The sequence below is a fragment of the Protopterus annectens genome, chromosome 11.part0 (assembly GCF_019279795.1).
Source record: "Protopterus annectens isolate FY-2018-M chromosome 11.part0, PAN1.0, whole genome shotgun sequence".
NCBI lineage: Eukaryota > Metazoa > Chordata > Ceratodontiformes > Protopteridae > Protopterus > Protopterus annectens.
Window position 1 is genome coordinate 1,198,953,303 of NC_056745.1, and position 20,932 is coordinate 1,198,974,234.

At 40.2% G+C, this 20,932-nt stretch overlaps 1 protein-coding gene across 1 annotated transcript in view; it reads right to left on the bottom strand.

The window, feature by feature from the left end:
* Positions 1-20,932, bottom strand: part of LAMB1 (laminin subunit beta 1) — a 1,172,470-nt gene that overhangs the window by 538,685 nt on the left and 612,853 nt on the right. Inside the window, exon 17 of the mRNA XM_044088561.1 lies at positions 4,332-4,533. Within this exon, the coding sequence (XP_043944496.1) occupies positions 4,332-4,533 (202 nt within the window). The remainder of the gene's footprint in view (positions 1-4,331; positions 4,534-20,932) is intronic.

Here is a 20,932-nt window from a genome sequence, read left to right on the forward strand (position 1 = left end):
TGCTGGATCAATGGAGGGATGGTCACCGCATCTGGGGCCTCATCCTCCAAAACATCATATACAACATCTTCTCAGTATATAAAAACACCACAAATCCTTTGCTGACGTCATATTCATACTCTTTCACTAAAAATGGAATTCTATCCCTCTGTAAATTAGTTCTACCTCTAACCCCTCCAACTTCAAACAACTACTAAAAGACTACCTAAAGAAAACTTGGTTTTTTCCTGTACTACACCGGGCTGAATTAGTCCTTCCCTCCTTCCATCACCTGTGTACTCTGACTATATTCAAAAAGAAGGAATTAGTAAAATCTACTTCTTAGACAAAGAACAAATATATTTTGCCTAGGATATACTATGTAGTCATCTCTGTTCCAAGAGTGTACTTGAACTGTTTAAAGTCATCTTTATGAAGTGCAACTTGTGAATACTTTGTCTATTGACAATTATCTTTTTTCAGCTTGTTGTAGCTGTCCAAATATTTGCACTATGTATGTATACACACTGTATGAACTGAATGTGAATTTTTACATAGTTAATGTCATTCTTCTGTATTAGGCTTTGTAATAACTTTATTTACCTGCAACCATATTATGTCAATGTGGAGTTTTTTTCCCTGGGCCTCCACTGAAAATGGGATATTATCTCAGTCGGACATTTTCAGTAAACAAATGTCAGATAAAAAAAATGTCCTGCTGATCTCAGGGGCAGTTGATAATTGCTCCCAAATTAATATAGCCCTAAATTTAGCCAGCATTTGGGAAAAAGAAAACATGCTTGGGTTTCTGAACTTGTTTGTCTTCACAAGAAACCTGACTCATCAGACTATGACAGTTCTAAAACTTATTTGGGATCCCCTTCAAAATTAGGATCCTTAGGAGGATAAAATGGGGGCAGGAGCACAAGCGTAACTCAAAAGCAGGTTTGCACCCTGTAATCAAAGGCCTGAATAATGGATCTAGCCATAGCCAGCAGAATGCCAAGCTAGCTCCCATCTATTTGTACCCCATGTCCATGCCCCACATCCTTCCTTCAAACCTTTAATCTTCCCACCCAGTCCTTTATTATCTTGTGTGCCACGTCCTCTCAATCATTCTTTTCAAAAGTACAACTTTCCAAACTCTTTTTCTAAAATAGCACATCAATGCACCTTATCACTTTCATAACTTTTACCTATACTTTTTGCGCAGTTTAATGTCTTTTTCTGTAAATGTTTTCCAAACTTGATCAACAAATATCAAGGCAGTTGGTGCACAAGCAGGTTATCCTCCATGACCCTGACAACCTAGGATTGAGTAGTGACATGGGAAACAGGAGGGGTGTATAGTGGGGTAGTTTTGAACACCCAATGGACAGTTTGCCTATCCCAGAAGGTAGATACAGGGTTTTATGGTACAATCCTGCTCTCTAGCAGAGGCTGAAGAGCAGCATTAGTATCTTATAAGTATGCATGTGCATGTAAGGGAGAACAGAAGTCAACACACCACAAGTAAGAACTCTCAAGGATGTGTTCTTATGTCACTGCATGCCTTGCCCCTCAGGGAAGTTTTTTGGCATACAAAAACTTTCCTATAGTCTGGAGTGGATAACACAGGATCAGGACACCTTAATTTCCTCTCCGTCACCCCTGAAGATGGATGAAAGCTCCTCCAGCTGCAGGTTGGTAACCTCAGACTGGGGAGGGGGTTACGCTTGTTGGTCAAAGTGGGGTTGGAGAGAAAGATCATGTGCAAATGTCATCTTGTCTAAAACAGAAAAAAAAGATAAGAAGAAAAACTGTGCAATGAATAACTGTGGCCATACCAAAACCTGGCACAATGGAATTAATGGTTTCAGCATCCCTATATTTCACTCCTTGATCTATGCCTTCCAACATGCAGGGGTTCTTATTACTGTCATTTGACTTTGCTCATAGTGATTCATGTTTTAAAGTGATAATGACCCCAGATCCTTCTTCTCTGTTGGGTTGTCATCATATTCCCACAGGACTCCAGAAGGTTTTCCTACTTTGTGACAGTCAACAACTTGTCAACTTTACTTTATGTGTGACTATCAACACATTTTCATGTAGTGTATTTAAGTTTAGGCTTATCTGAACAAAAATGCAAAACTTTCCACATACTTATGTTGTAAAACAACCACCACCTCTCTATTCATCAACAAGCCTCAGCAGAACCCTTCCTAAACTTTCCCCCCATTCTCCACAGCTGTTTCAATCTTGCTGTCGTCTGTAAAATTCTCGGTCCTAAAGATGGTATCTAAGTTGAATATGCCACACAACAGTGGCCCTAGAATGAACTCAGAAGGCAGTCCATAGTTCAAACCCTTTTTTCACTGACTTCAGTCCCCTACACATCACTGTGACACTTTTTGATTAACTTTATTGTATTGTGACATATTCCTAATCACCTGATTTTCTCCATCAACATTCTGTGTGAAGCTATGTCACATACATAGCAGCAATCTAGGAAAACCATCCCCGTGAGCCTCTCTCCATGGAGTGGAATGGAACCCTGACTGAGACCCAGGCAACCTGTGTTTGACTGGTGGCAGCTAGGTAGATAGAGGGAACAGTGAAGGTCCGTGGCCTGCTTGCCTCTGTTAGAGGGTAGGGAGGGTTGTGCACAATTGGGAGCAATAGAGGTGGTGCAATTTACCAAGTGGAACCCAGGGGAAACCACTGCTAAGTGCTAATGTTCTTGTGGAAGTGAGGTAACAACCTCCGCAGCCAACCTACTGTGCTCCCTGACATTTCTTTTGGTGTGCGCAAGATGCAGAGCTTAAAGCAATAAAAAATCTTGAACCATCCCCAACAAATATCTGAATGTGGCACCTCCCAGTCAACTCTCACCCTGATGACAGGGAATGAATGTGCCAGTTCACTGGAAAGGGGCTAATAATCGACAAACAACAGGCACAAAGAGAAAAAAAATCCCCACAGTCCTTCTGTGCCCACTTCTGCTATTATCCAAGCAGAAAATGTAACACATTTAATGGACACAAACTTCTTTCCATTGAACCATAGTAGTTCCCCCTGAGCAGCTTACTTCCTGACAGAAATGTACGCACCCTACTTCTGAGAATTTTTTCCATTATCTTCTTGATGCTTGAGGTACAGCTTACTGTTTTATAATCCTTTGGATCTTTTTTATGACCACTCTGTTTCTCATAGACTTCAAGAAGCTTCTAATGGCAAATTGTTGTAACTAAGGAAATGTTTTTTGTGAGCTATGGTACAGAATCAGAACTGCCTAGACATAGTAATTACAGTGGCTGCCAAAAAAGCAATTACTAGGAAATGGAAATCAAAATCTAAACCAACTTTATGAGAAGTAGCAAATATAGTAACAGAGATAAAACAACTGGAATTGGGATCTTTAGAAAAGGGTAGGAGTAAATTACATAAGAAAAAAATGGGAATTGTGGGAACAATACATGCAGAGGAAGAACAAGGTTTAAAAGAAGGCAGGAATTGAATGAGCTATGTATTGTCAGACTGACAATGACTGGATAGATTATAAGTGATGTATAATGACTGCAACAACAATTATGTCAATATGGTTTGTGATGTATAACGGGTGAAACTAAAATTAAGTCAATATGGTTTGTTTTCATTTATATAAATGTATGACTGCCTATGTCATACGTGATAACTTAATAAAGATGTTTCTTGTTTAAAAAAAGAAGCTTCCATGGCACAATTCTGCAGTCATATGAAAACTCTCTTGGGAGTTCAATATTTCTGATTATTTCACTCTACTCTGTTAGTGCATTAACTTTTCTTAACTGTGTATTCCTCTTCAATTCAAGAACAGTAGACAAATTAAGTAGACTGTATTCCTTAATTTGCAGACTGTACGTACTTGAACAAATACTGCTGTAATTGAAAAATAAAACATTATAAACTGCATTTTAAGTTAATAAGCAGCATTTAACCAATGTCAGCTCCTTTCCTTTCCTTTCTTATCATCTGTGTATTTATATCCTTTTAACTTTCTACTGCACTAGTAGTTTAAAAACAAGTTTTCAGAAAAACAGCAGGTAGCAACTTAGTTTAAAAAAATCATAACAGTTACAGATCTTCAGAATGTCCTGCATGCATGTGATTATTGGCACAGCTCTACACAATGTCCTGCCATTCATGCTGGAAAATAGATTAAAATACTGGTCTCTTTTTCTGATGTTATACCATCTGTACCAGAACTCGTCATGAAGAAATCAGAGTAAAATTTTGGATGTAATGTACAGCTAAAACATCTGCATAAACAAAACTGAAAAAAAACATTTACAATTGCAACCTAAAATTGTTTTCTTAAGAAGAATACATACGCAAAGCTCCCTCATGTAATTGAGCGGAAATGCTGAAGATCATATTTCTGCAGATATCTGTCACTGGAGATTTCATAACACTTCGGCTGTTCTCCAGACATCGGTACCGCTGGAAAGTCTCCCAGGCAGTGTTTGTCGTGATATCTTCAGAACTACCAGTAGTGAATATTTCAAGAGATTTACAATATGGCATAAGAACAATCTGGTTAAAAAAGAAAGAAAAACTGTCTCAGTGCATATCCTTTTTGTAAGGTATTCTACAATTATCTGATGTAAGGTTATATAAAACATTTCTGGATAAAAAGTGGATTAAAATGGTCACAGAGTCCAAATACAACAACTCAGATCAAGGAAAAACAAAAGGGGACAGTGAAGACTTCAGAGCTAACACCCACAAAAAGTTTTATTATAATAACGTTAAGCACTTTTGTCGTTAGTAAAACAGGACTTCATCAAAACCTGGTTCTGATGAAGTCCTATTTTACTAAGGATGAAAGCACTTAGCATTATTATAATAAAACTTTTTGTGGGTGTTAGCTCTGAAGTCTTCACTTTCCTTTTTTGTTGTTCCTTGGATTAAAATGGTGTAACACAGCTTGATCATCCCTTAATCTTCCCTCACTCTACACAAGAAAGAAAACAAACACTTTCTAAGCTCCCACTTCTGAGTAAGGCTAAAACAGAGGTCATTTTTTATAATACCATCTTCTGGGCAGCCACAGTTTGTGAGTATTCTCACTCTTCATATAACCACAGTCTGCTAGATCTGCTCAGATCTTTTTGAATATTTTTGCCAAAACCAAAGCTTCATATCTTTTCTGTAAGACCTTTGAAATGAAGCAAAAGAAAAGAAAAAAAGAAATCAAGAAAGAAAGAAAGAAAAATGCCCAAACACCACCCACAGAACTGCTTTTAAAACAACAGCTGCTGCCAGTAACAGTATTTGTGAACTTTAATAACATTATAAAAGACAAATATTAAGTGCTTTCATCTGAAGACTTCATCAGATAATGTTTAGCAACAAACTCTCCTAAATACATGTAACAGTCTTGACAGTGCTAGAATGAAATCATGTCACATGATATAAAAAAATAGACATTAAAACATTATTCCTTTCAAAAATCTAATGTTGTACATGAATAGATATACAAATGTATATATGAAGATAAACAATTACAGATACATACATGGGGACAATAATAAGCAACCAGTCACAGGGGCCATATGAGAACTAGCCATATGCACCTTTAAGTATACACTCTTAAACATTCTTCAAATTCCCAGGTTAAACAAGGCAGTACATGATGACCCTTATGTCTACTCATCCAGTCATTAAGACTAGCTTTAAAGGCAAACATAGTAGCACTTTGTTTGGCCTGTACTGGTTAACTAATATGTTGAGTTAGGAACCTGTCCCTCCACTGAGTCTTGCTTTTCTGTTGGTGTACATTCAGGTCACTAGTACAGGTGTTTGTAGTGCTGCTGGTTTTGTGAAGAAATAGGAGGTCAGATAGGACTGGGTCTTTCACTGATCGTTAAGTGTGACATTGGTCACCTTGGAGCAGCCAGTAAGCTACTGAGTAAAAGGAGAGTTGTGTTAATCTATCAGGACAGCTAAAGTATTTAAGGCCTTTATTTTTTCAGTTAAAAATCATTGGGGCCTTTCCAGTTCAATGATAAGTTTGGATCTGTACAATTAAAACAGGGCACTGTATTCAGTGATGGGACTCATACGGGAAGAGTACAGTGATAAGAGAACTTCTTTGGATCATGAATTTCACTGGAACTTAACTAGGCCAAATAAAAGGATTTCCTGACTATGGTAAAAACATGATGACTGAAAGAGAGAGAGAGATTTACACAAGTACTCAGGTCTCTTATGACTGTATCTGTTTGAAGAGGAGTACCACTTATAACTTATGGGGGAGGGCAGTTTTTTTTTTTGCTATTCTACTATGCTGTTTTTTTGCATTTAGTTTGACTGCATTTTTAATACACTAAGTATTTGCATATTCCAGTCCTTTTTGGAGATGAGTAGATAACAGTACCCAGCATACAGTCATCAGCAAACTTCTTCAACCATACTTAAGGGATATTAGCTTGGATATCTGTGAGATAAATGCCAAACAGGAGAAGACCCAGTACTGATCCCTGTCGTACTCCACTAGTTACAATTTTATGATCAGAGAGAGCATCGACAACTTTTCACTAGTGGAATCTGTTAGACAGCCAGTTTGCTATCCAGCAGACAGTGAAGAGGTTTACATCAAGGCCGTCTAACTTTTCAATAATGGGAGATAGTGTCAAAAGCCTTGGCATGCCAAGATAAGCATTGTGCACAGACTGACCACTGTCCACAGCCTCTGTAACCTTTTCAAAAAAGCTTATTAGGTTCTGGAGACAGAATCTGCCAGTCACAAAAATCAAAATGAGCAGGGTCTACATCAGTTTCATTGCATATGTCTGCATAAATGAGTACAGCTATGATATATTCCATGGCTTTGCATATGAGGCTGATGGGCCTATAATTCTCTAGGTCTGTAGAGGGGCCACCCTTGTGTAGAAGAATCACAGTGGCTGTGCTCCAGGCAACAGGAACAAATCCTGAGGATAGGCTAAGCCTGAATAGTTTAACTAGAGGCTGGAATAGTAAATACTTGACATTGATGAAAATGCAGCCTTCTATCACCTGGTCACATAGAAACATTATTTTTAGCCTTTGACAGAGATTTTAAGACGTTTTCCAAGGTGATAATAGGGGAAATTAAATTTTCAGAGATAATGGGGGAAACAATGTGGGTAGATGGGGTAAAGTTAGCACTAAAGTTGTTTGCTAGTATATTGGTTATATTCTTGGGAGTGGAATGTGAGTGTTCCCCTCCAAAATATCTAAAACCCATAACATCTAAAATCATAACATTGAAACCATAACATCTAAAACCCAAAATATCTAAAACCCACAATATCGAATTTCATAACATCTAAAATGTGCATCACAACATCGAACACTACAAATCACTTGAAAATAACATCCCCTCCACATACGACACCAAACAAACAAACACACTTTTTCCTATGTTTCTGCAGGGGGGGCAAGCCCCCCTTGCACCCCCCCCATGGGGGGGGATCTGCCCTCCCCCATAAATTAAATATACCAACTCCAATATCGCATTACAGTGGGAAAAGGTTAGTTTTCTAATCCCACTGTATCACGATCACCATAAAGAATGTACACAATGTCTATATCACTTACCTGTATGGCTTAAAAAACACACACAGAGTGGCAAAATAAACACTACATAAACAGTATAAATTCCTACACTATATAAATAATAACAATAGAAATAAAAACTACAAAATCTCATAGTGATACCACAAAATTAACAGATTAAACTATAACATTTACACATTTGAAGATACACTATTACATATTATACATTTTAGATGGTATGAAATTTGATGTTATGGGTTTTAGATGTTACGGTCTCAATGTTTTGATTTTAGATGTTATGAGTTTTAGATGTTATGAAGGGGAACCAATGTGAGACATTACTATGGATAAGCTCAGTGCATTGCTGAAGGTTATTCCTTAATATCCTGACATAACTGAAGAAAGATTTGCTACATGTTGCGACCTTAAATTCATACTCTGCTTTACATTTTCTAATAGGGCTCTTAAGTTCCTAGATGGCATGTTGCAGTGTGGCTTTCTGGCAGGAGGATGGTGATATCTTAGACCTATTATTTTTCTTTTCTTACACAGTTTATTAATATAGGAGTTCCAGCACAGAGGTTTATACCTGAATTTGCCATAACATTTAGCACAGAGGGTACAGACATGCTGGTAAAACTTGGAGGTAAATGTGGAAACCCTGTTAGCTGGGTCCATTTGTGGAAGATTGTTGGGAATTTTGGGTAAGCCTTCTATAAGTTGAAGTAAATTTCCCAGAATAAATTCCTAAAGATGGTTTCATTTGGTGATGGGATGGTATCAGTAAAGCCTGTCAGGGAAGGTAACTGACTTGTGGTTAGATTTAACCAGGGATGAGGAGATGCATGGGTGAGTACTGGTGAGGGACAGTAGGTTGGTAAGGACAATGTCAAGGAAATTAAAGCCTCTAGTTGACAGTTTTACAGTTTGCTCTAGTGCTTTGGTATTAACAATGTTTAGGAAACATTGAACATATCCATTTTTCCAGGAGTAAAATTGACAGTCAGTGCTTGGGTAATTGAAGTCCCCTAGCAAGACAGGACAGTATTTATTTTAAATTTTAATCCCTTGATAATGCTAAGGTCATTTCCATGATCTCTGGGAGAAACTGAAGGGGCTCAGTAGCTAGTAATGATGTAATATCTAGATTTGTTAAGGAGGATTGGATATCCAGGAACTCCAAGTTAGGGATTTGGGTAATTTGTTATGAAGATACAGTGCTTCTGACAAATATAGATACTCCTCACAGTTACGTTAAGGGCCAGAAGCCAGGACCTCAAGTTGTGGCATCTTTATGTTTTAGACTCCTAGCACTGAGTAGTGCCACTATGATGCTATCTCAATTTGGGTTTGAGTTTGCTATGAAGAAACGTCTAGTAGGGAAACCCAATCTAAAAAGTAACTACAGGGCCACCACTGGTCTGTATGTAAAAGCTCAGGCATGACAGTTGTAAGCTATCCCTGGCAAAACAGCCACTCTTATCTAGCAACCAATGAAAATTCTGAATATCGTAAAGGAGATAATAAAAAAGTGGCGGTTGAGGGGCCCTGTGGTGCAGAGGAATAAAGCCCTTACTGTGCCCCCCACAACCAATGTTCGATTACGCGTTACAGGTGCTGGATTGCCGCAGAGGAAGAATGAGAGTGAATGGCTGATATCAGCTTGCCCATTGTGGTGAGGGGGAGGCAGCCAAGGTTTACTGTAGTAAAGCAGCATTATGAGCCTGGTGAGCTCTGTGCTGCATAAGACATCTGCTGCTTAGTCAGGAGGTTGTACATCAGCTGAAGTGTGCATGATCTCTTGAAAGCAACAATAACACAGCCTACAAGGTTGCTGGGGGAGGTGGGGTTAGAGCACACTCTCATCAGAAGTTGGCACTGCACCGACATCTTACAAATTTCCTCACTGGCCCCAAATGTGGATTTTTAAGCCTAGTGGGGGCTATGGTGCGTCTGTTAGACCTGGTGAATGAGGAAAGGAGAGAAGAAGAGTTGGTAGCTGCTGCCAGGTAACAGTGGGGAGACAAAACATGAAGGTGGGATCTTTAGAAAGGGAAGGAAAGGGGAAAAGAATATAGGTTTAGGAAAAGGTAGGAAATGAGCCTTTTTTGTAATGTTCGAGTGAATGAAAACCATTAAAAATATATATGTGCACTGAACGATAATAATAATAATGGAAACTGTCATTACACATTTGTTTTCTTTGTTTATTAATGGATGTGATCTCATGCTGCAGATTACGAAGTGATGCTTTAATAAAGATATTAAAAAATAACTCATGTTACATAGTAATTCAACAATTACAGAAATATTCATTACTATCCTAGCATCTATTAACTGGAACATCCTAACAATCCTTCCCTTAGATGATACTGTAAATGAATTCATAGGTTCATATGTTTATAGGTGTGTACTAGGCTAATGGCCCTGGAGCCTTTACAAGCCCTGCCCATAGGATTACCATGTCATTGTACCACCCGACCTTAGTTTCCAGTGCCTCTGTCGAGTAGAGTCACTGGAGTGATCCCCGGGGTGAATCTTCTATTTCCCATCCACTCTTCAAGATTTCTCTTGAAGAGGGCCAGTGAGGTGCTCTGTTTGACATGTATGGGAAGTCTATCCCATAGCACGGGCAGTCTCTGGGTTATGAACCTGTCCCTCCAGCACGTTCTGTTGATTGTGGTAATGAGGTTGAGGTCTCTGGAGTGTGTGGTGCGGAGGGATTTGGATTTCTTTAGATGTAGTATTTCTAACAGAGCTGGGTCAGACATGGCTTTGTAAGTCAAGCAGAGATCATCTCTAAGTAGGCGACATGAGACAGAGAATAGTTGGGAGTTTTTTGAGTCTGTCCATATAAGACAAGTGTTTAAGGCCTAGGATCCTCTTTGTGAGGTACTTTTGCAGCCTCTCCAGTTGATGCAGGTGTCTAGTGTGGTACATGCCAAATGGGGCATTGTACTTGATGATTGGCCTAATGAGGGAAGAGTAGAGGGAGACAATTACCTCTTTCTTCCTGGATGCAAAACCCTTAGTAATGAGATGTGCCACATAGGACTTTCTGACCACCGTAGCAGTGTGGTGGTCAAAAGACAGGTTGCTGTCAACCTGTATTCCCAATCTCTTATAATGCCTTCTGTGTTCAGTGGACTACCATCTGTGTGGTAGTTCATGGGAAATGGGTTTTTCCCAAAGGGGATGACACATTTTTTGGCATCGAGCTTAAGGTTATGGTTCTGACAGCAGTCGCTGGTTTCAGTGAGGCCTTTCTGTAGGATGTCAACATCACTTGGGGAGTTAATAATGGCTCCCAACTTGCAATCATCTGCGAACTTTGTCAGCCAGAGTCCCTTCGTGTTGGACTGGACTTCTGAGAAGTAGATACCAAACAGAAGAGGATCCAGGACCGATCCCTACAGGACTCCACTCGTGACTGGTCAGCAGTCTGACTTGGAGTCAGCTACTTTCACACTGTGGGTTCTATCTGTGAGCCAGTTTGCAACCCACCTAGTGAAATAGGGGTTTTCTATGATTCCTGAGTGGGGAATGGTATCAAAGGCCTTGGCCAGATCAAGGTAGGCTGTATGAACCATCTTGCCTTCATCCACAGCTCTGGTGACTGACTCAAAGAAGTCAACCAAGTTGAGCAGGCATGATCTGACTTTCACAAAACCAAACTGTGGGGGATCCAGAGTTTGGAGATTCCCTATATCCTTGTTTATTAGGTCTATGACAATGTTTCCATAACTTTGCATATCAGACTTGTTAGGCTAATGGGGCGCCCAGGGTCTGTAGTCACTCCTCCTTTGTATAGCAGTATGCCATTTGGTAGGGACAAAGCCTGAAGTGAGGCTGTGACTGAACAGGGCACACAGGTGAGGTGCCAGTTCACTCTGTAGTTCATGTAGAACACAGCCAAGGATATTGTCATGTCCCATAGAAGCTGTAGTCTTGGCCTTGGACAGTGCTGTTTTAACCTGTGCAGCAGTAATACTAGGTGCCTGGCAATCTACTGGTATTGCGATTGGTCCTTTGGGGGTGAGAGGGGTAAAGTTGGCACTGAAACTGTCGGCCAGTATACTGGCAGTATTTGTTGGCTCGGTATAGGAGATACCATTGTGCAGTAGCTCAGAGCAAATCTGGGTATTGCCATGGAGGTTCTTTACATAACTATAGAAGGTGTTGTGGTTGCCTTTACTATCTGCTGCAATTCTGTTTTCATAGCTAGATTTAGAGGATTTGATGAGGGATCTCAACTTTTTGTTGAGTCTGATAAGGAAGTTTTTCCAGTCTTGGGACTTCACCTTATACCGCATCAGTTTCTTCCTTCTGTTGTAGTGTTTGTTTATGGCAGGGGACCACCAGATTGGCTTCCTTTTTTTGAAGGAAAAAAATTGGGTATGGGGAGATCCATGCATTTGTGTACGTGTTCGTACAGTGCATTGGTGTATGATTCGGCGGTCATGCAACTATTCTCCATTTGCATGGTTGCCGTGAAGTTAGCCACCTCTGTTCTTAGGAGCCCAAAGTTAGCTTTGGAGAAGTTTTTCATGGTGGTTACCTTTGCGGTGGGAGGGGGGTGGAAGGATGTGGATTTCCAAGGTGATTAGTTTGTGGTTGGATCTAACCAGGTAGGAGATGACTATTGGTGTAGAACAATGGTCACCCATGTTAGTAATGACCAGGTCAAAGATGTTGCTACCTCTAGTGGGGGTAAGAATGAGCTGGTCCAGGGCATTGGAATTAATGAATTCCAGGAAACATTGGGCAAGTGTATTGGTACATGACTAGTTTTCCCAGTTAATGGAGGGGTAGTTGAAGTCGCCCAGTATGAGTGTGAAGGTTGGACCCTAATGTTCTTCAGGGTGCTTAGGAACATGGAGTGAGTGTCTTGGGACATGGTTGGGAATCTATAATAGGCTACAACCTGAATTGCTGTCTTACTCAATGTTAGATGTACCTGAAGTATCTCTGATGCGTTATGTTTGGCTACCAGTCTGGAGGTGTGCGCATCCTTTATGAATATGGAAGCACCAACACCTTTGGAGCTTCGGTCCAAGTTCTGAGGCGGGAAGGTGTGGAATGAGTTATAGCCTGGTAGTGCAGGGGTACTTTCTGCTGCCTTGAACCAGGTCTCTGTTACAGCACAAATATCGATGTTCTCCATTTTAAGGAGTGCTTCGAGCGAGTGCATTTTGAGATTTAAGACTTCTAGCATTGAGCAGCATGACCCTCAGATTGCATTTGTTTGTAGCTGTTAATGTGGTAATTTGGTATTTGGAACACTGCCTAAAAAAAATCACTGTAGGGGTGGTAAGAGCCTTGGCCAGTATCCGGAAGCCCAGGGGTGACAGATGCAGGCCACCTCTGGCAAAGCATTGAGGTCTGTCAATCATGTTATCCCAGGCAGACAGATACTGGATCCCCTTAGAATGACAACAGAAACTTAGCCCAATTGTTGAACTCAATCATTTTCTGCTTGTATTGTGGTATCATTCTGGGTGATGGTAGGATGCTGCTCAGGGATAGGGTTGTACCCACCTGGACTACATAATCCAAGAGCTCCTCCGTGTCTCTTTTCATGTAGTCCAGGGAGGTACCTCTCAGATCATTCACACCCACATGTACAATGACAGGGTCACAGTTGTACTTGTTGTTAAAGGAGCTGAGTGCCTGCGTTATATGGTGGATCCTGGCACCTGACAGGCAGCTGACTCTTACTTTCTCCTTATTCAACCTAGTGAGTGGGGCATCAGTCTGCCTCACTATCAAGTCACCTATGACTAGTGTGCTGGGCATCCTATTTTGCCTTAGGGGCTTTGGTTGAGTGGCAAACTGTTTAGGTCAGTTATGTGTCTCATGAATAGTGCTGTGTTGTGGTGGTTGAGTGCGTTTCTGCCTTGTAGGTCTCTGCTGTTAGATTTTTATTGAGCGCCTCTGCGAAGGTGGGTGTGTGGTTTGTTTTTTTATGTGAAGGCAGTGCTGGTGTTTTCTGGAGGGCTATGTGTTCCATGTGGTGTGGTGCAAGGGTTAACCTTGTCCTCCTGACCAGCTATTCCGGTCTTGGCTGGAGAGTGCGTGGCTTCCAGTTTGGATATATAAGGGCATCTCTCGCAAATCTGAGTGTTGGGAGGTAAGAGGAGAGGGCTGTCAGTGTACATAAGGCAGTTGCTATATTGCCTCAGGATGCCCAAATTCACCACGTTAACAGGAGAAAGCAGAGAGAACTGACCTTTAGACATGCCTGGAGGGGTGTGCATTAATAAAAAGTACTGGAGCTGTTTCCTTGTAGAACATTTAGTGCTGGTAGCACTTTTGTGTGCTACAATAATTGCTACAAGAAGTCTGGTATGGTAAAGTTATAAACTAATAAGCTAGTAAAAGTGCAGGAGAGGAGACAACTAGCAGATCTCAGGGAAAAATTGAAGAGCAGACATTGGCACATCTCAGAAGCTTATAAACAGTCCTGGATGCAGCAAATCTGTATCTGGACTAGACTAGTTACAGTAAAGGTGGGAAACAAGCGCAATGCGGGCATTTAAACCAGAAAGTTGAAAATGATGGAAAAACTGCCCAAATGGCCAATAAACTACAAATTCTGGGCCAGAAACTACTCCTCTTGTGGTAAATAGGCTACCTAGTGCTTACCACTCCCACTGATAAGCTAGAAGGCTTCTCTCCAACACAGAAAGGCTTGGGGTGCTCAGAAGCTTACATATAGTCCTGGATACAGCAAATCTGTGTGTGGAATAGACTAGTTACAGGAAAGGTAGAAAAAACACAAACGTCGGCTTTTAGACCAGAAAGTTGAAGGAGATGGAAAAAACTGTCCAAACGGCCAGTAAACTACAATGTTTGGACCAGAAACCACTCCTCTTGTGGCAGATAGGCTACCTAGTGCTTACCACTCCCACTGACAAGCTAGAAGGCTTCCCTCCAACACAGAGGGGCTTGGGGGGGGGGGCTCAGAAGTGTACAAACAGTCTTGGGTACAGCAAATCTGTATCTGGACTAGACTAGTTATAGGAAAGGTGGGAAACAAGTGCAAATGTGGGCTTTTAAACCAGAAAGTAGAAGGAGATGGAAAAAAGTGCTCAAACGGCCAATAAACTACAATTTCTGGGCCAGATACCACTCCTCTTGTGGTACATAGGCTACTTAGTGCTTACCACTCCCACTGATAAGCTAGAAGGCATCCCTCAACACAGAAAGGCTTGGGGGGGTGCTCAGAAGCTTACATACAGTCCTGGATACAGCAAATCTGTATTTGGATTAGACTAGTTACAGATAAATTCAATATAATTTTCCTAAATATCCTTGTATTCCCTAGAAGGATGAGACTAAAAACAAATAATGCAATCTGGCTGTCTAAAAAGAGTAAAATGCTAATGCTGGATAGAGAAAAAAGGGTAAAAGAATGGCAAAAACACCACAATGTCTTGCAAAGGTCAGAATGCTCTGCAACCATGCTAAAACAAATAAGTGAAGATAAACAACTATGCTATCACAACATTCAAAACAATAATAAACACAACCCTAAAAATACCAGTCAGCCGTTGAAGAAATCTTACATCCTAAACAAAAAACCCTAACCCTCTCCCAATAACTCACCACTCAAAACTGCAACAAAATTTAACTCTTACTTTACAGATAGTTTACCATCTCTATCCAAGGACTCCCCAACATCAAATCCCAAAGATGCCTAACAGCCACATATTACCACCTCCACTTTTCCCTTCAAACCTGTGTCCACATTCAACAACAGCCACATATTACCACCTCCACTTGAAACTACTCTTAAACAAACTCAGACCATGCTCTACTTCAGTCAATGACCTTCCAAATGAGTACCTTAAAACAACAGCTAACATCACTGCCTGAATTGTCTCAATCCTTATAAATAGGTCAGCCCAGTAATACCACATTCCATTTCTCTGTAAAAATTACACATTATCCCACTACACAAAGGATTAAATTAAGCAGACATCACTAAATTTAGATCTAAAGCAGTCTTATCCTCCCTCTCTAAAATACTTGAAAAATGTATTGAAAGACAATTGCTAAACTATCTCCTGCAAGAAGAACTCTTGTCCCCCATACAACATGGCTTCCATACCTACTGTAGTACAAATACTGCACTTTTGGATTTTACAGATATTTGTCAATAAAGCTAGAGATATTGGCAAACTGGACTCCTACTTATTTCTAGCCTTCAACACAGTTTGTGACAGCAAACTTTTACTTCAAATGTCCTCACCAGGTCTATCTCAGCCCACCTTTCTATGGTTCAACATTTACTTGTCTAATAGGTATCTGTCAGTAAAATGACACTAAACACTCACCTTACCTTCCACTCACCACCAGTGTACCACAAGGCTCCATCTTTGGCCCCTCCTCTTTAACATTCTCACCAGCAACCACTACATATCTGCACAACAGGCCTCCCTAATACAGTACACATATGACACCACACTCATATGCACATCAGACAACCAGGCATCAAAAAATTACTCAAGAAGTTTTATCAGCCACGCAAACATGGCTTTGTAACATACACCCCATGCTCAATTCCCAAGAAAAACACAAACTACTTTTTTCCTCCCGAACCCCTCTCTCATGAAAAGGAGATTTAAAATCCTCTCTGTTAATTATACAACCACCAAAGTCACTTCTCATAGCATATTATTAGGGATGGTAGTGGATGATAATGTTAAATTTGACCTGCATATGCAACATTTCATTAAAAAAAAATAACCAAAAACTTGGGATGCTTTACAGAGTCAAAAACTCTCCCTTTAAGGCAACTAAAATTACACTTCCCACTACTTACCTCTTCCCCCTCACTACTTTATGGCACTCATATTCTTATCCAGGCATCAAAAAAATTAAAACTTGAACAATGCTATAATATAGTGGCTAAATCTGCAGCAAATACCCCTTTCAGAACCACCACTGTATAGCAATAAAAAGCCTAAATTGGTTAGAACTTCCCATCAACTAAACTATATACAGCTTCTTACCCCCTATAAAATTATTCAGCATATATCTTCTTGTTCAGTGCTAAACAGCATTGTACACAACAATGTTCCCACTCGTCACTATGATCCAATGTCCAAAAACTCCTCTCTATCCACAAACCAGCCAAATCTGAGGATATGATCTGTACTTATACCATGTTGTTAAGGCCTAGAGCTCCTTACCTGTATCCATCAGGTCAATACCCTCCCCTCCAGTTCTTTGAAACCATTCTGAAAAACTTTCTAGCCATAATCAGGCTTTCTTCTAGCTCAACCCCAGAATAAACTATATTTCTAAATATGAACAAGTACCTAATCACAGCTTGCACCTCCTTTCTCCCCCCTACCTTGCTCAACCCTTTACTTAAGTTCTCTCCCTCACTCTATATATAAATATGCTATAGCCCTGTTTTTTCCTCCCACTTCATATTGCAATTCCTGTTTATATTGTACTTACATTTAATTTCACTAAACTGGCTAAAATTTCTTAAATATGAAATCATTCTCATATAAGTTCTACATATTCTTAACATATGTGTTCACATTGTTTTTAATTTCATATAATTATTTAAACTGTAGATGTTTTTGTATTATTTTAAAAAATTGTAAATTCTTAAAATGTTTTTCTAATACTTTGGAGATTTTCGCCCCAGACCTCTGCTGAAAATGGTACCTACCCTGTCAGACATTTCTGGTATTCAAATGAAAACAGAATATGCATGTTTCCCAAAGACTTCATGGCATTTATTTTCCGGGGTTCTTATAGGATGTGTAGCACTTCCTTATAGAAGTGGTTGTTCTCAAACAGGACTAGGTTGATACTATCCATGTCATCACTATGAGGTTTCTTAGGTTTAGGTATAGTAACAACCACTTCTATTGCTTTGTAAAGGTAGTAATAACTAATAAACATCCAACTAACATAAAAACATAAACAACTCACATTGGTAGAAGGTACACCCTCCCCCCACTTATATGTACTAACTCCAAGATTGCACAAACAGAAAAAAACAGCAAACTCACACCCAAACATTCTACAGTCCCACACACACACACACACACACACACACACACACACACACACACACACACACACACACACACGAACACATCCAACACTTACACACTCGTACTTTCACCTGCCTACCCTAACTCACACGTACAACTGACAAACACACTCACATACATCCAAACTCCCACCCAAAGCCCTTACAAAACACTCACTTACCTTAAATTGACCTAAATCCCCAAACTATACTGAACTCCACCGACATAAAACACCGCACGTAATGCAGCGTAAAGCCATAACCACGAATTCAAGATATTCAAATTCATGATTATGAACTTTCTCTATTTTAAAAATTCACCTTTATGGTCTCGAGATACTGAAATTCAAGATTTCAGTATTTCGAGATTATAAAGGGGAACTATATATATATATATATATATATATATATATATATATATATATAAGAAAATAAATGTTCTATTCCTAATTTACTATTTAAATAAATTGTTTAACACTCTTTTGGGTGAATGAACCAACTCCTACTAGAATCTGACTGAGAAACGGCTTAGAAGCTTATGTTTCTTGCGGTGTCACTGTGGTTAGCTCTTATAAGAGCCGTTGTTCTGCGATGTTCGCAGTGGTCTGTTGTTTTATAGCTCTTAAAATTGCTTAGTATTCAATGAGCCTTGGAAAAGGCTACTTAAGCCCTAAGAAAGGCTGTGTGTGGTGTGTATGTAGTGTCCCTGAGGTTAGCTCTTATAAGAGCTGTTGTTCTGCGGGGTTTGCAGTGGTCTTTTGACAAGGCTAGCTGTGTTAGCCGAGCTGTAGCCTGACTCCGTGTGTTAGTGGGGAGCCGTAAGTCCAAGGAGCTCTAAAACAGAGTTGTCAGGGGAGCTCTAATAAGAGCTGTTGTGCCCGTGCTTCTGTGGGGCGCTGTTGGTTCGAGGAGCTCTGATAAGAGCTGTTGTGGCCATGTGGGGCCTGGGGATTATCCTTTGTTTGCCGCTGGTTGGAGGAGCTCTAATAAGAGCTGTTGTTATAAAAAAAGAACAGCCTCTTTGTTAGACCAGCCTTACACCCCAGCACCTTTAATTTCCGACCCCTTCTCTTCCCTTTCCAGCTACACTGGCATCCCTGTTTTCCATTCCCCCCTCCCAGTAAGTACTGATCCTTGTTAACCCTACCCACTCAATTGCTACCTTTCAGCTACCATGAGACTGATCTAAGTCACCTCCTCACCTCAGTCTTTAACTTTATCTCATTCTCAGTCTTGTCCGTTCTCTCTATCTTATGCCTATATTTACATTTTTGATTTTATCCCATAATTTTTTATACTCTTCTCTATTTTTTAAAATAGTTTTCTCTGTTTTCTTTTATTTTTCATGTGGCCACTCCGTTCATCTTTCCAGACATACCATGACCCTCACGCTATTCACTAATGCCTAACTGGTGTTCTCCCCCACCCGCAGGACAACACAACACACACCCTTCCAACAAAGTAAAATCCCACTCGTACTAGATAATTTGTAATGTATAACTTATAAGTGCTAGCTCTCCCTGAAGAAGAACCAGCTGGATGGCTATGGCCCATTCAGTCTCGAAAGCACCAGAAATCTCAGTCTCCCTTCTCTAACCCAAAACCGCAGCCACGCGACCCACCATTTCCTTAAAAATCGATCACCTTCGGATTCCACCCACAGCCAAAACAAGGCCCATTTATATATAAAACTCCAAATTATTTCTTTTCCGTACTCAATATTTTTTGGAATGCTCAACCTAGTCACAAATGCCCTCCCTCCCTGGACCACCTATTCACAGGGGCTCCTCCCTCCCTGGACCACCTATTCACAGGGGCTCCTAACCAATGTACTTACAATAACGCATATAGAGTTTCTGATTTGGTGGTTTCTTTCACACAACCCCTCCCACAGATCTCTCACTATTTACCTCTTAATTCTGTAATCTCATTACAGCTCTAGTGTTAATGTTAACTTTATTTACATTACTTTCATAATTTTATTAAGGTTTTATGTATTAGACCATTTTCACATAAAATGGAGACTTTCCCCACATGTTTTCATGCCAAATGACTGGATAAAAAGAAGCGCCCCAACCCTCCGTGGAACACATTCGAGGCTCCTGGTCTAGACCCTCCTCTGATTGGCTCACGCAGCTTCGAGGACTGAACACGTCACCACTACAGGAAAAACAAGAGGTTTCAAACAGGTCCAACAGCCCAGAATTACATCACAAGACAGAAGGCTATGCCCACCACAAGCATCCACACCTGATAGGCTGAAACTGAACTCCTCCCCTCCAGCTCGGGCATAAAACCCATGCACCACCAGCTCTCAGGTCATTCTTACCAGCGCTTGGAGAGCGCACACAGAAAGGTCCTTTTAATTGCTAAACCTGAAACAAAAGGAACGGTCTGATTCAAGCACAGCCCTGAACAGGGCTCACTGCAGCTTTCAAAAGGGAAACTCCACAAGCCCGACACGGGTACAACAGCTCTTATTACAGCTCCTCTCCATTAAGCTAGTAAGCCGTTTCTCAACCAGATTCTCAAAGGAGTTGGTTCATTCACCCAAAAGAGTGTTAAACAATTTATTTATTTATCCCTCCCTCCAGGGCAGGCTACACGCTCTTAGGGGTCAGCACCTATTCTTCTGTTTTTACTAATTTACTATTTAATGAAAATTTGTCATTAAATTCCTGGAATGTCCAGGCATTTAGAAGAATTTGCTAATACAGTTATATAGTTCACTTGATTCTAAAACAGCCTGATAATTGCCTCCCCAATAAAACTTAGGATTTTTTCTATAACAAAAGAAGACACATATTTTATATTCATTACAATCACTCATATGTTTACACAGGGTATTAGTTCTATCCTCCCTTTAAATCACATAATTATGCTGGTAAATTATTTTCCTTAATGGTTGCTCTCTCTTATCAACATAAAATGCGCATGACAAACACTTCGCAACATATACTTTTCCCTGGTATTGCAATCAAACTTCCCATGTGGAGGTAATACTGTGGGATACCCACAGATTGTAATGTTTGGTGTAACAAAATATATATCTACATTGTGCACATGCACCACATTTTGTCACACATTTACTCTTTAAACTACAAGTGTGGAAAACCATTATAGTTGTAATGGTTCTCATTTTACTCACAGAAATCAGATGAGATAATCTTTATTACCTCAAGCATACAGCTTTCAGAATGTGTCTTACTTTTTCTCTACTTACTTTTTGCTGCTATCGTGAGGAGGAGGAGGAAAGAGTGGGAATTCACAAAGGAATCTTCTTCTCCAAGGAAAAGAAATGATATTCACAGTCCAAGGCTTTTTGCAAGA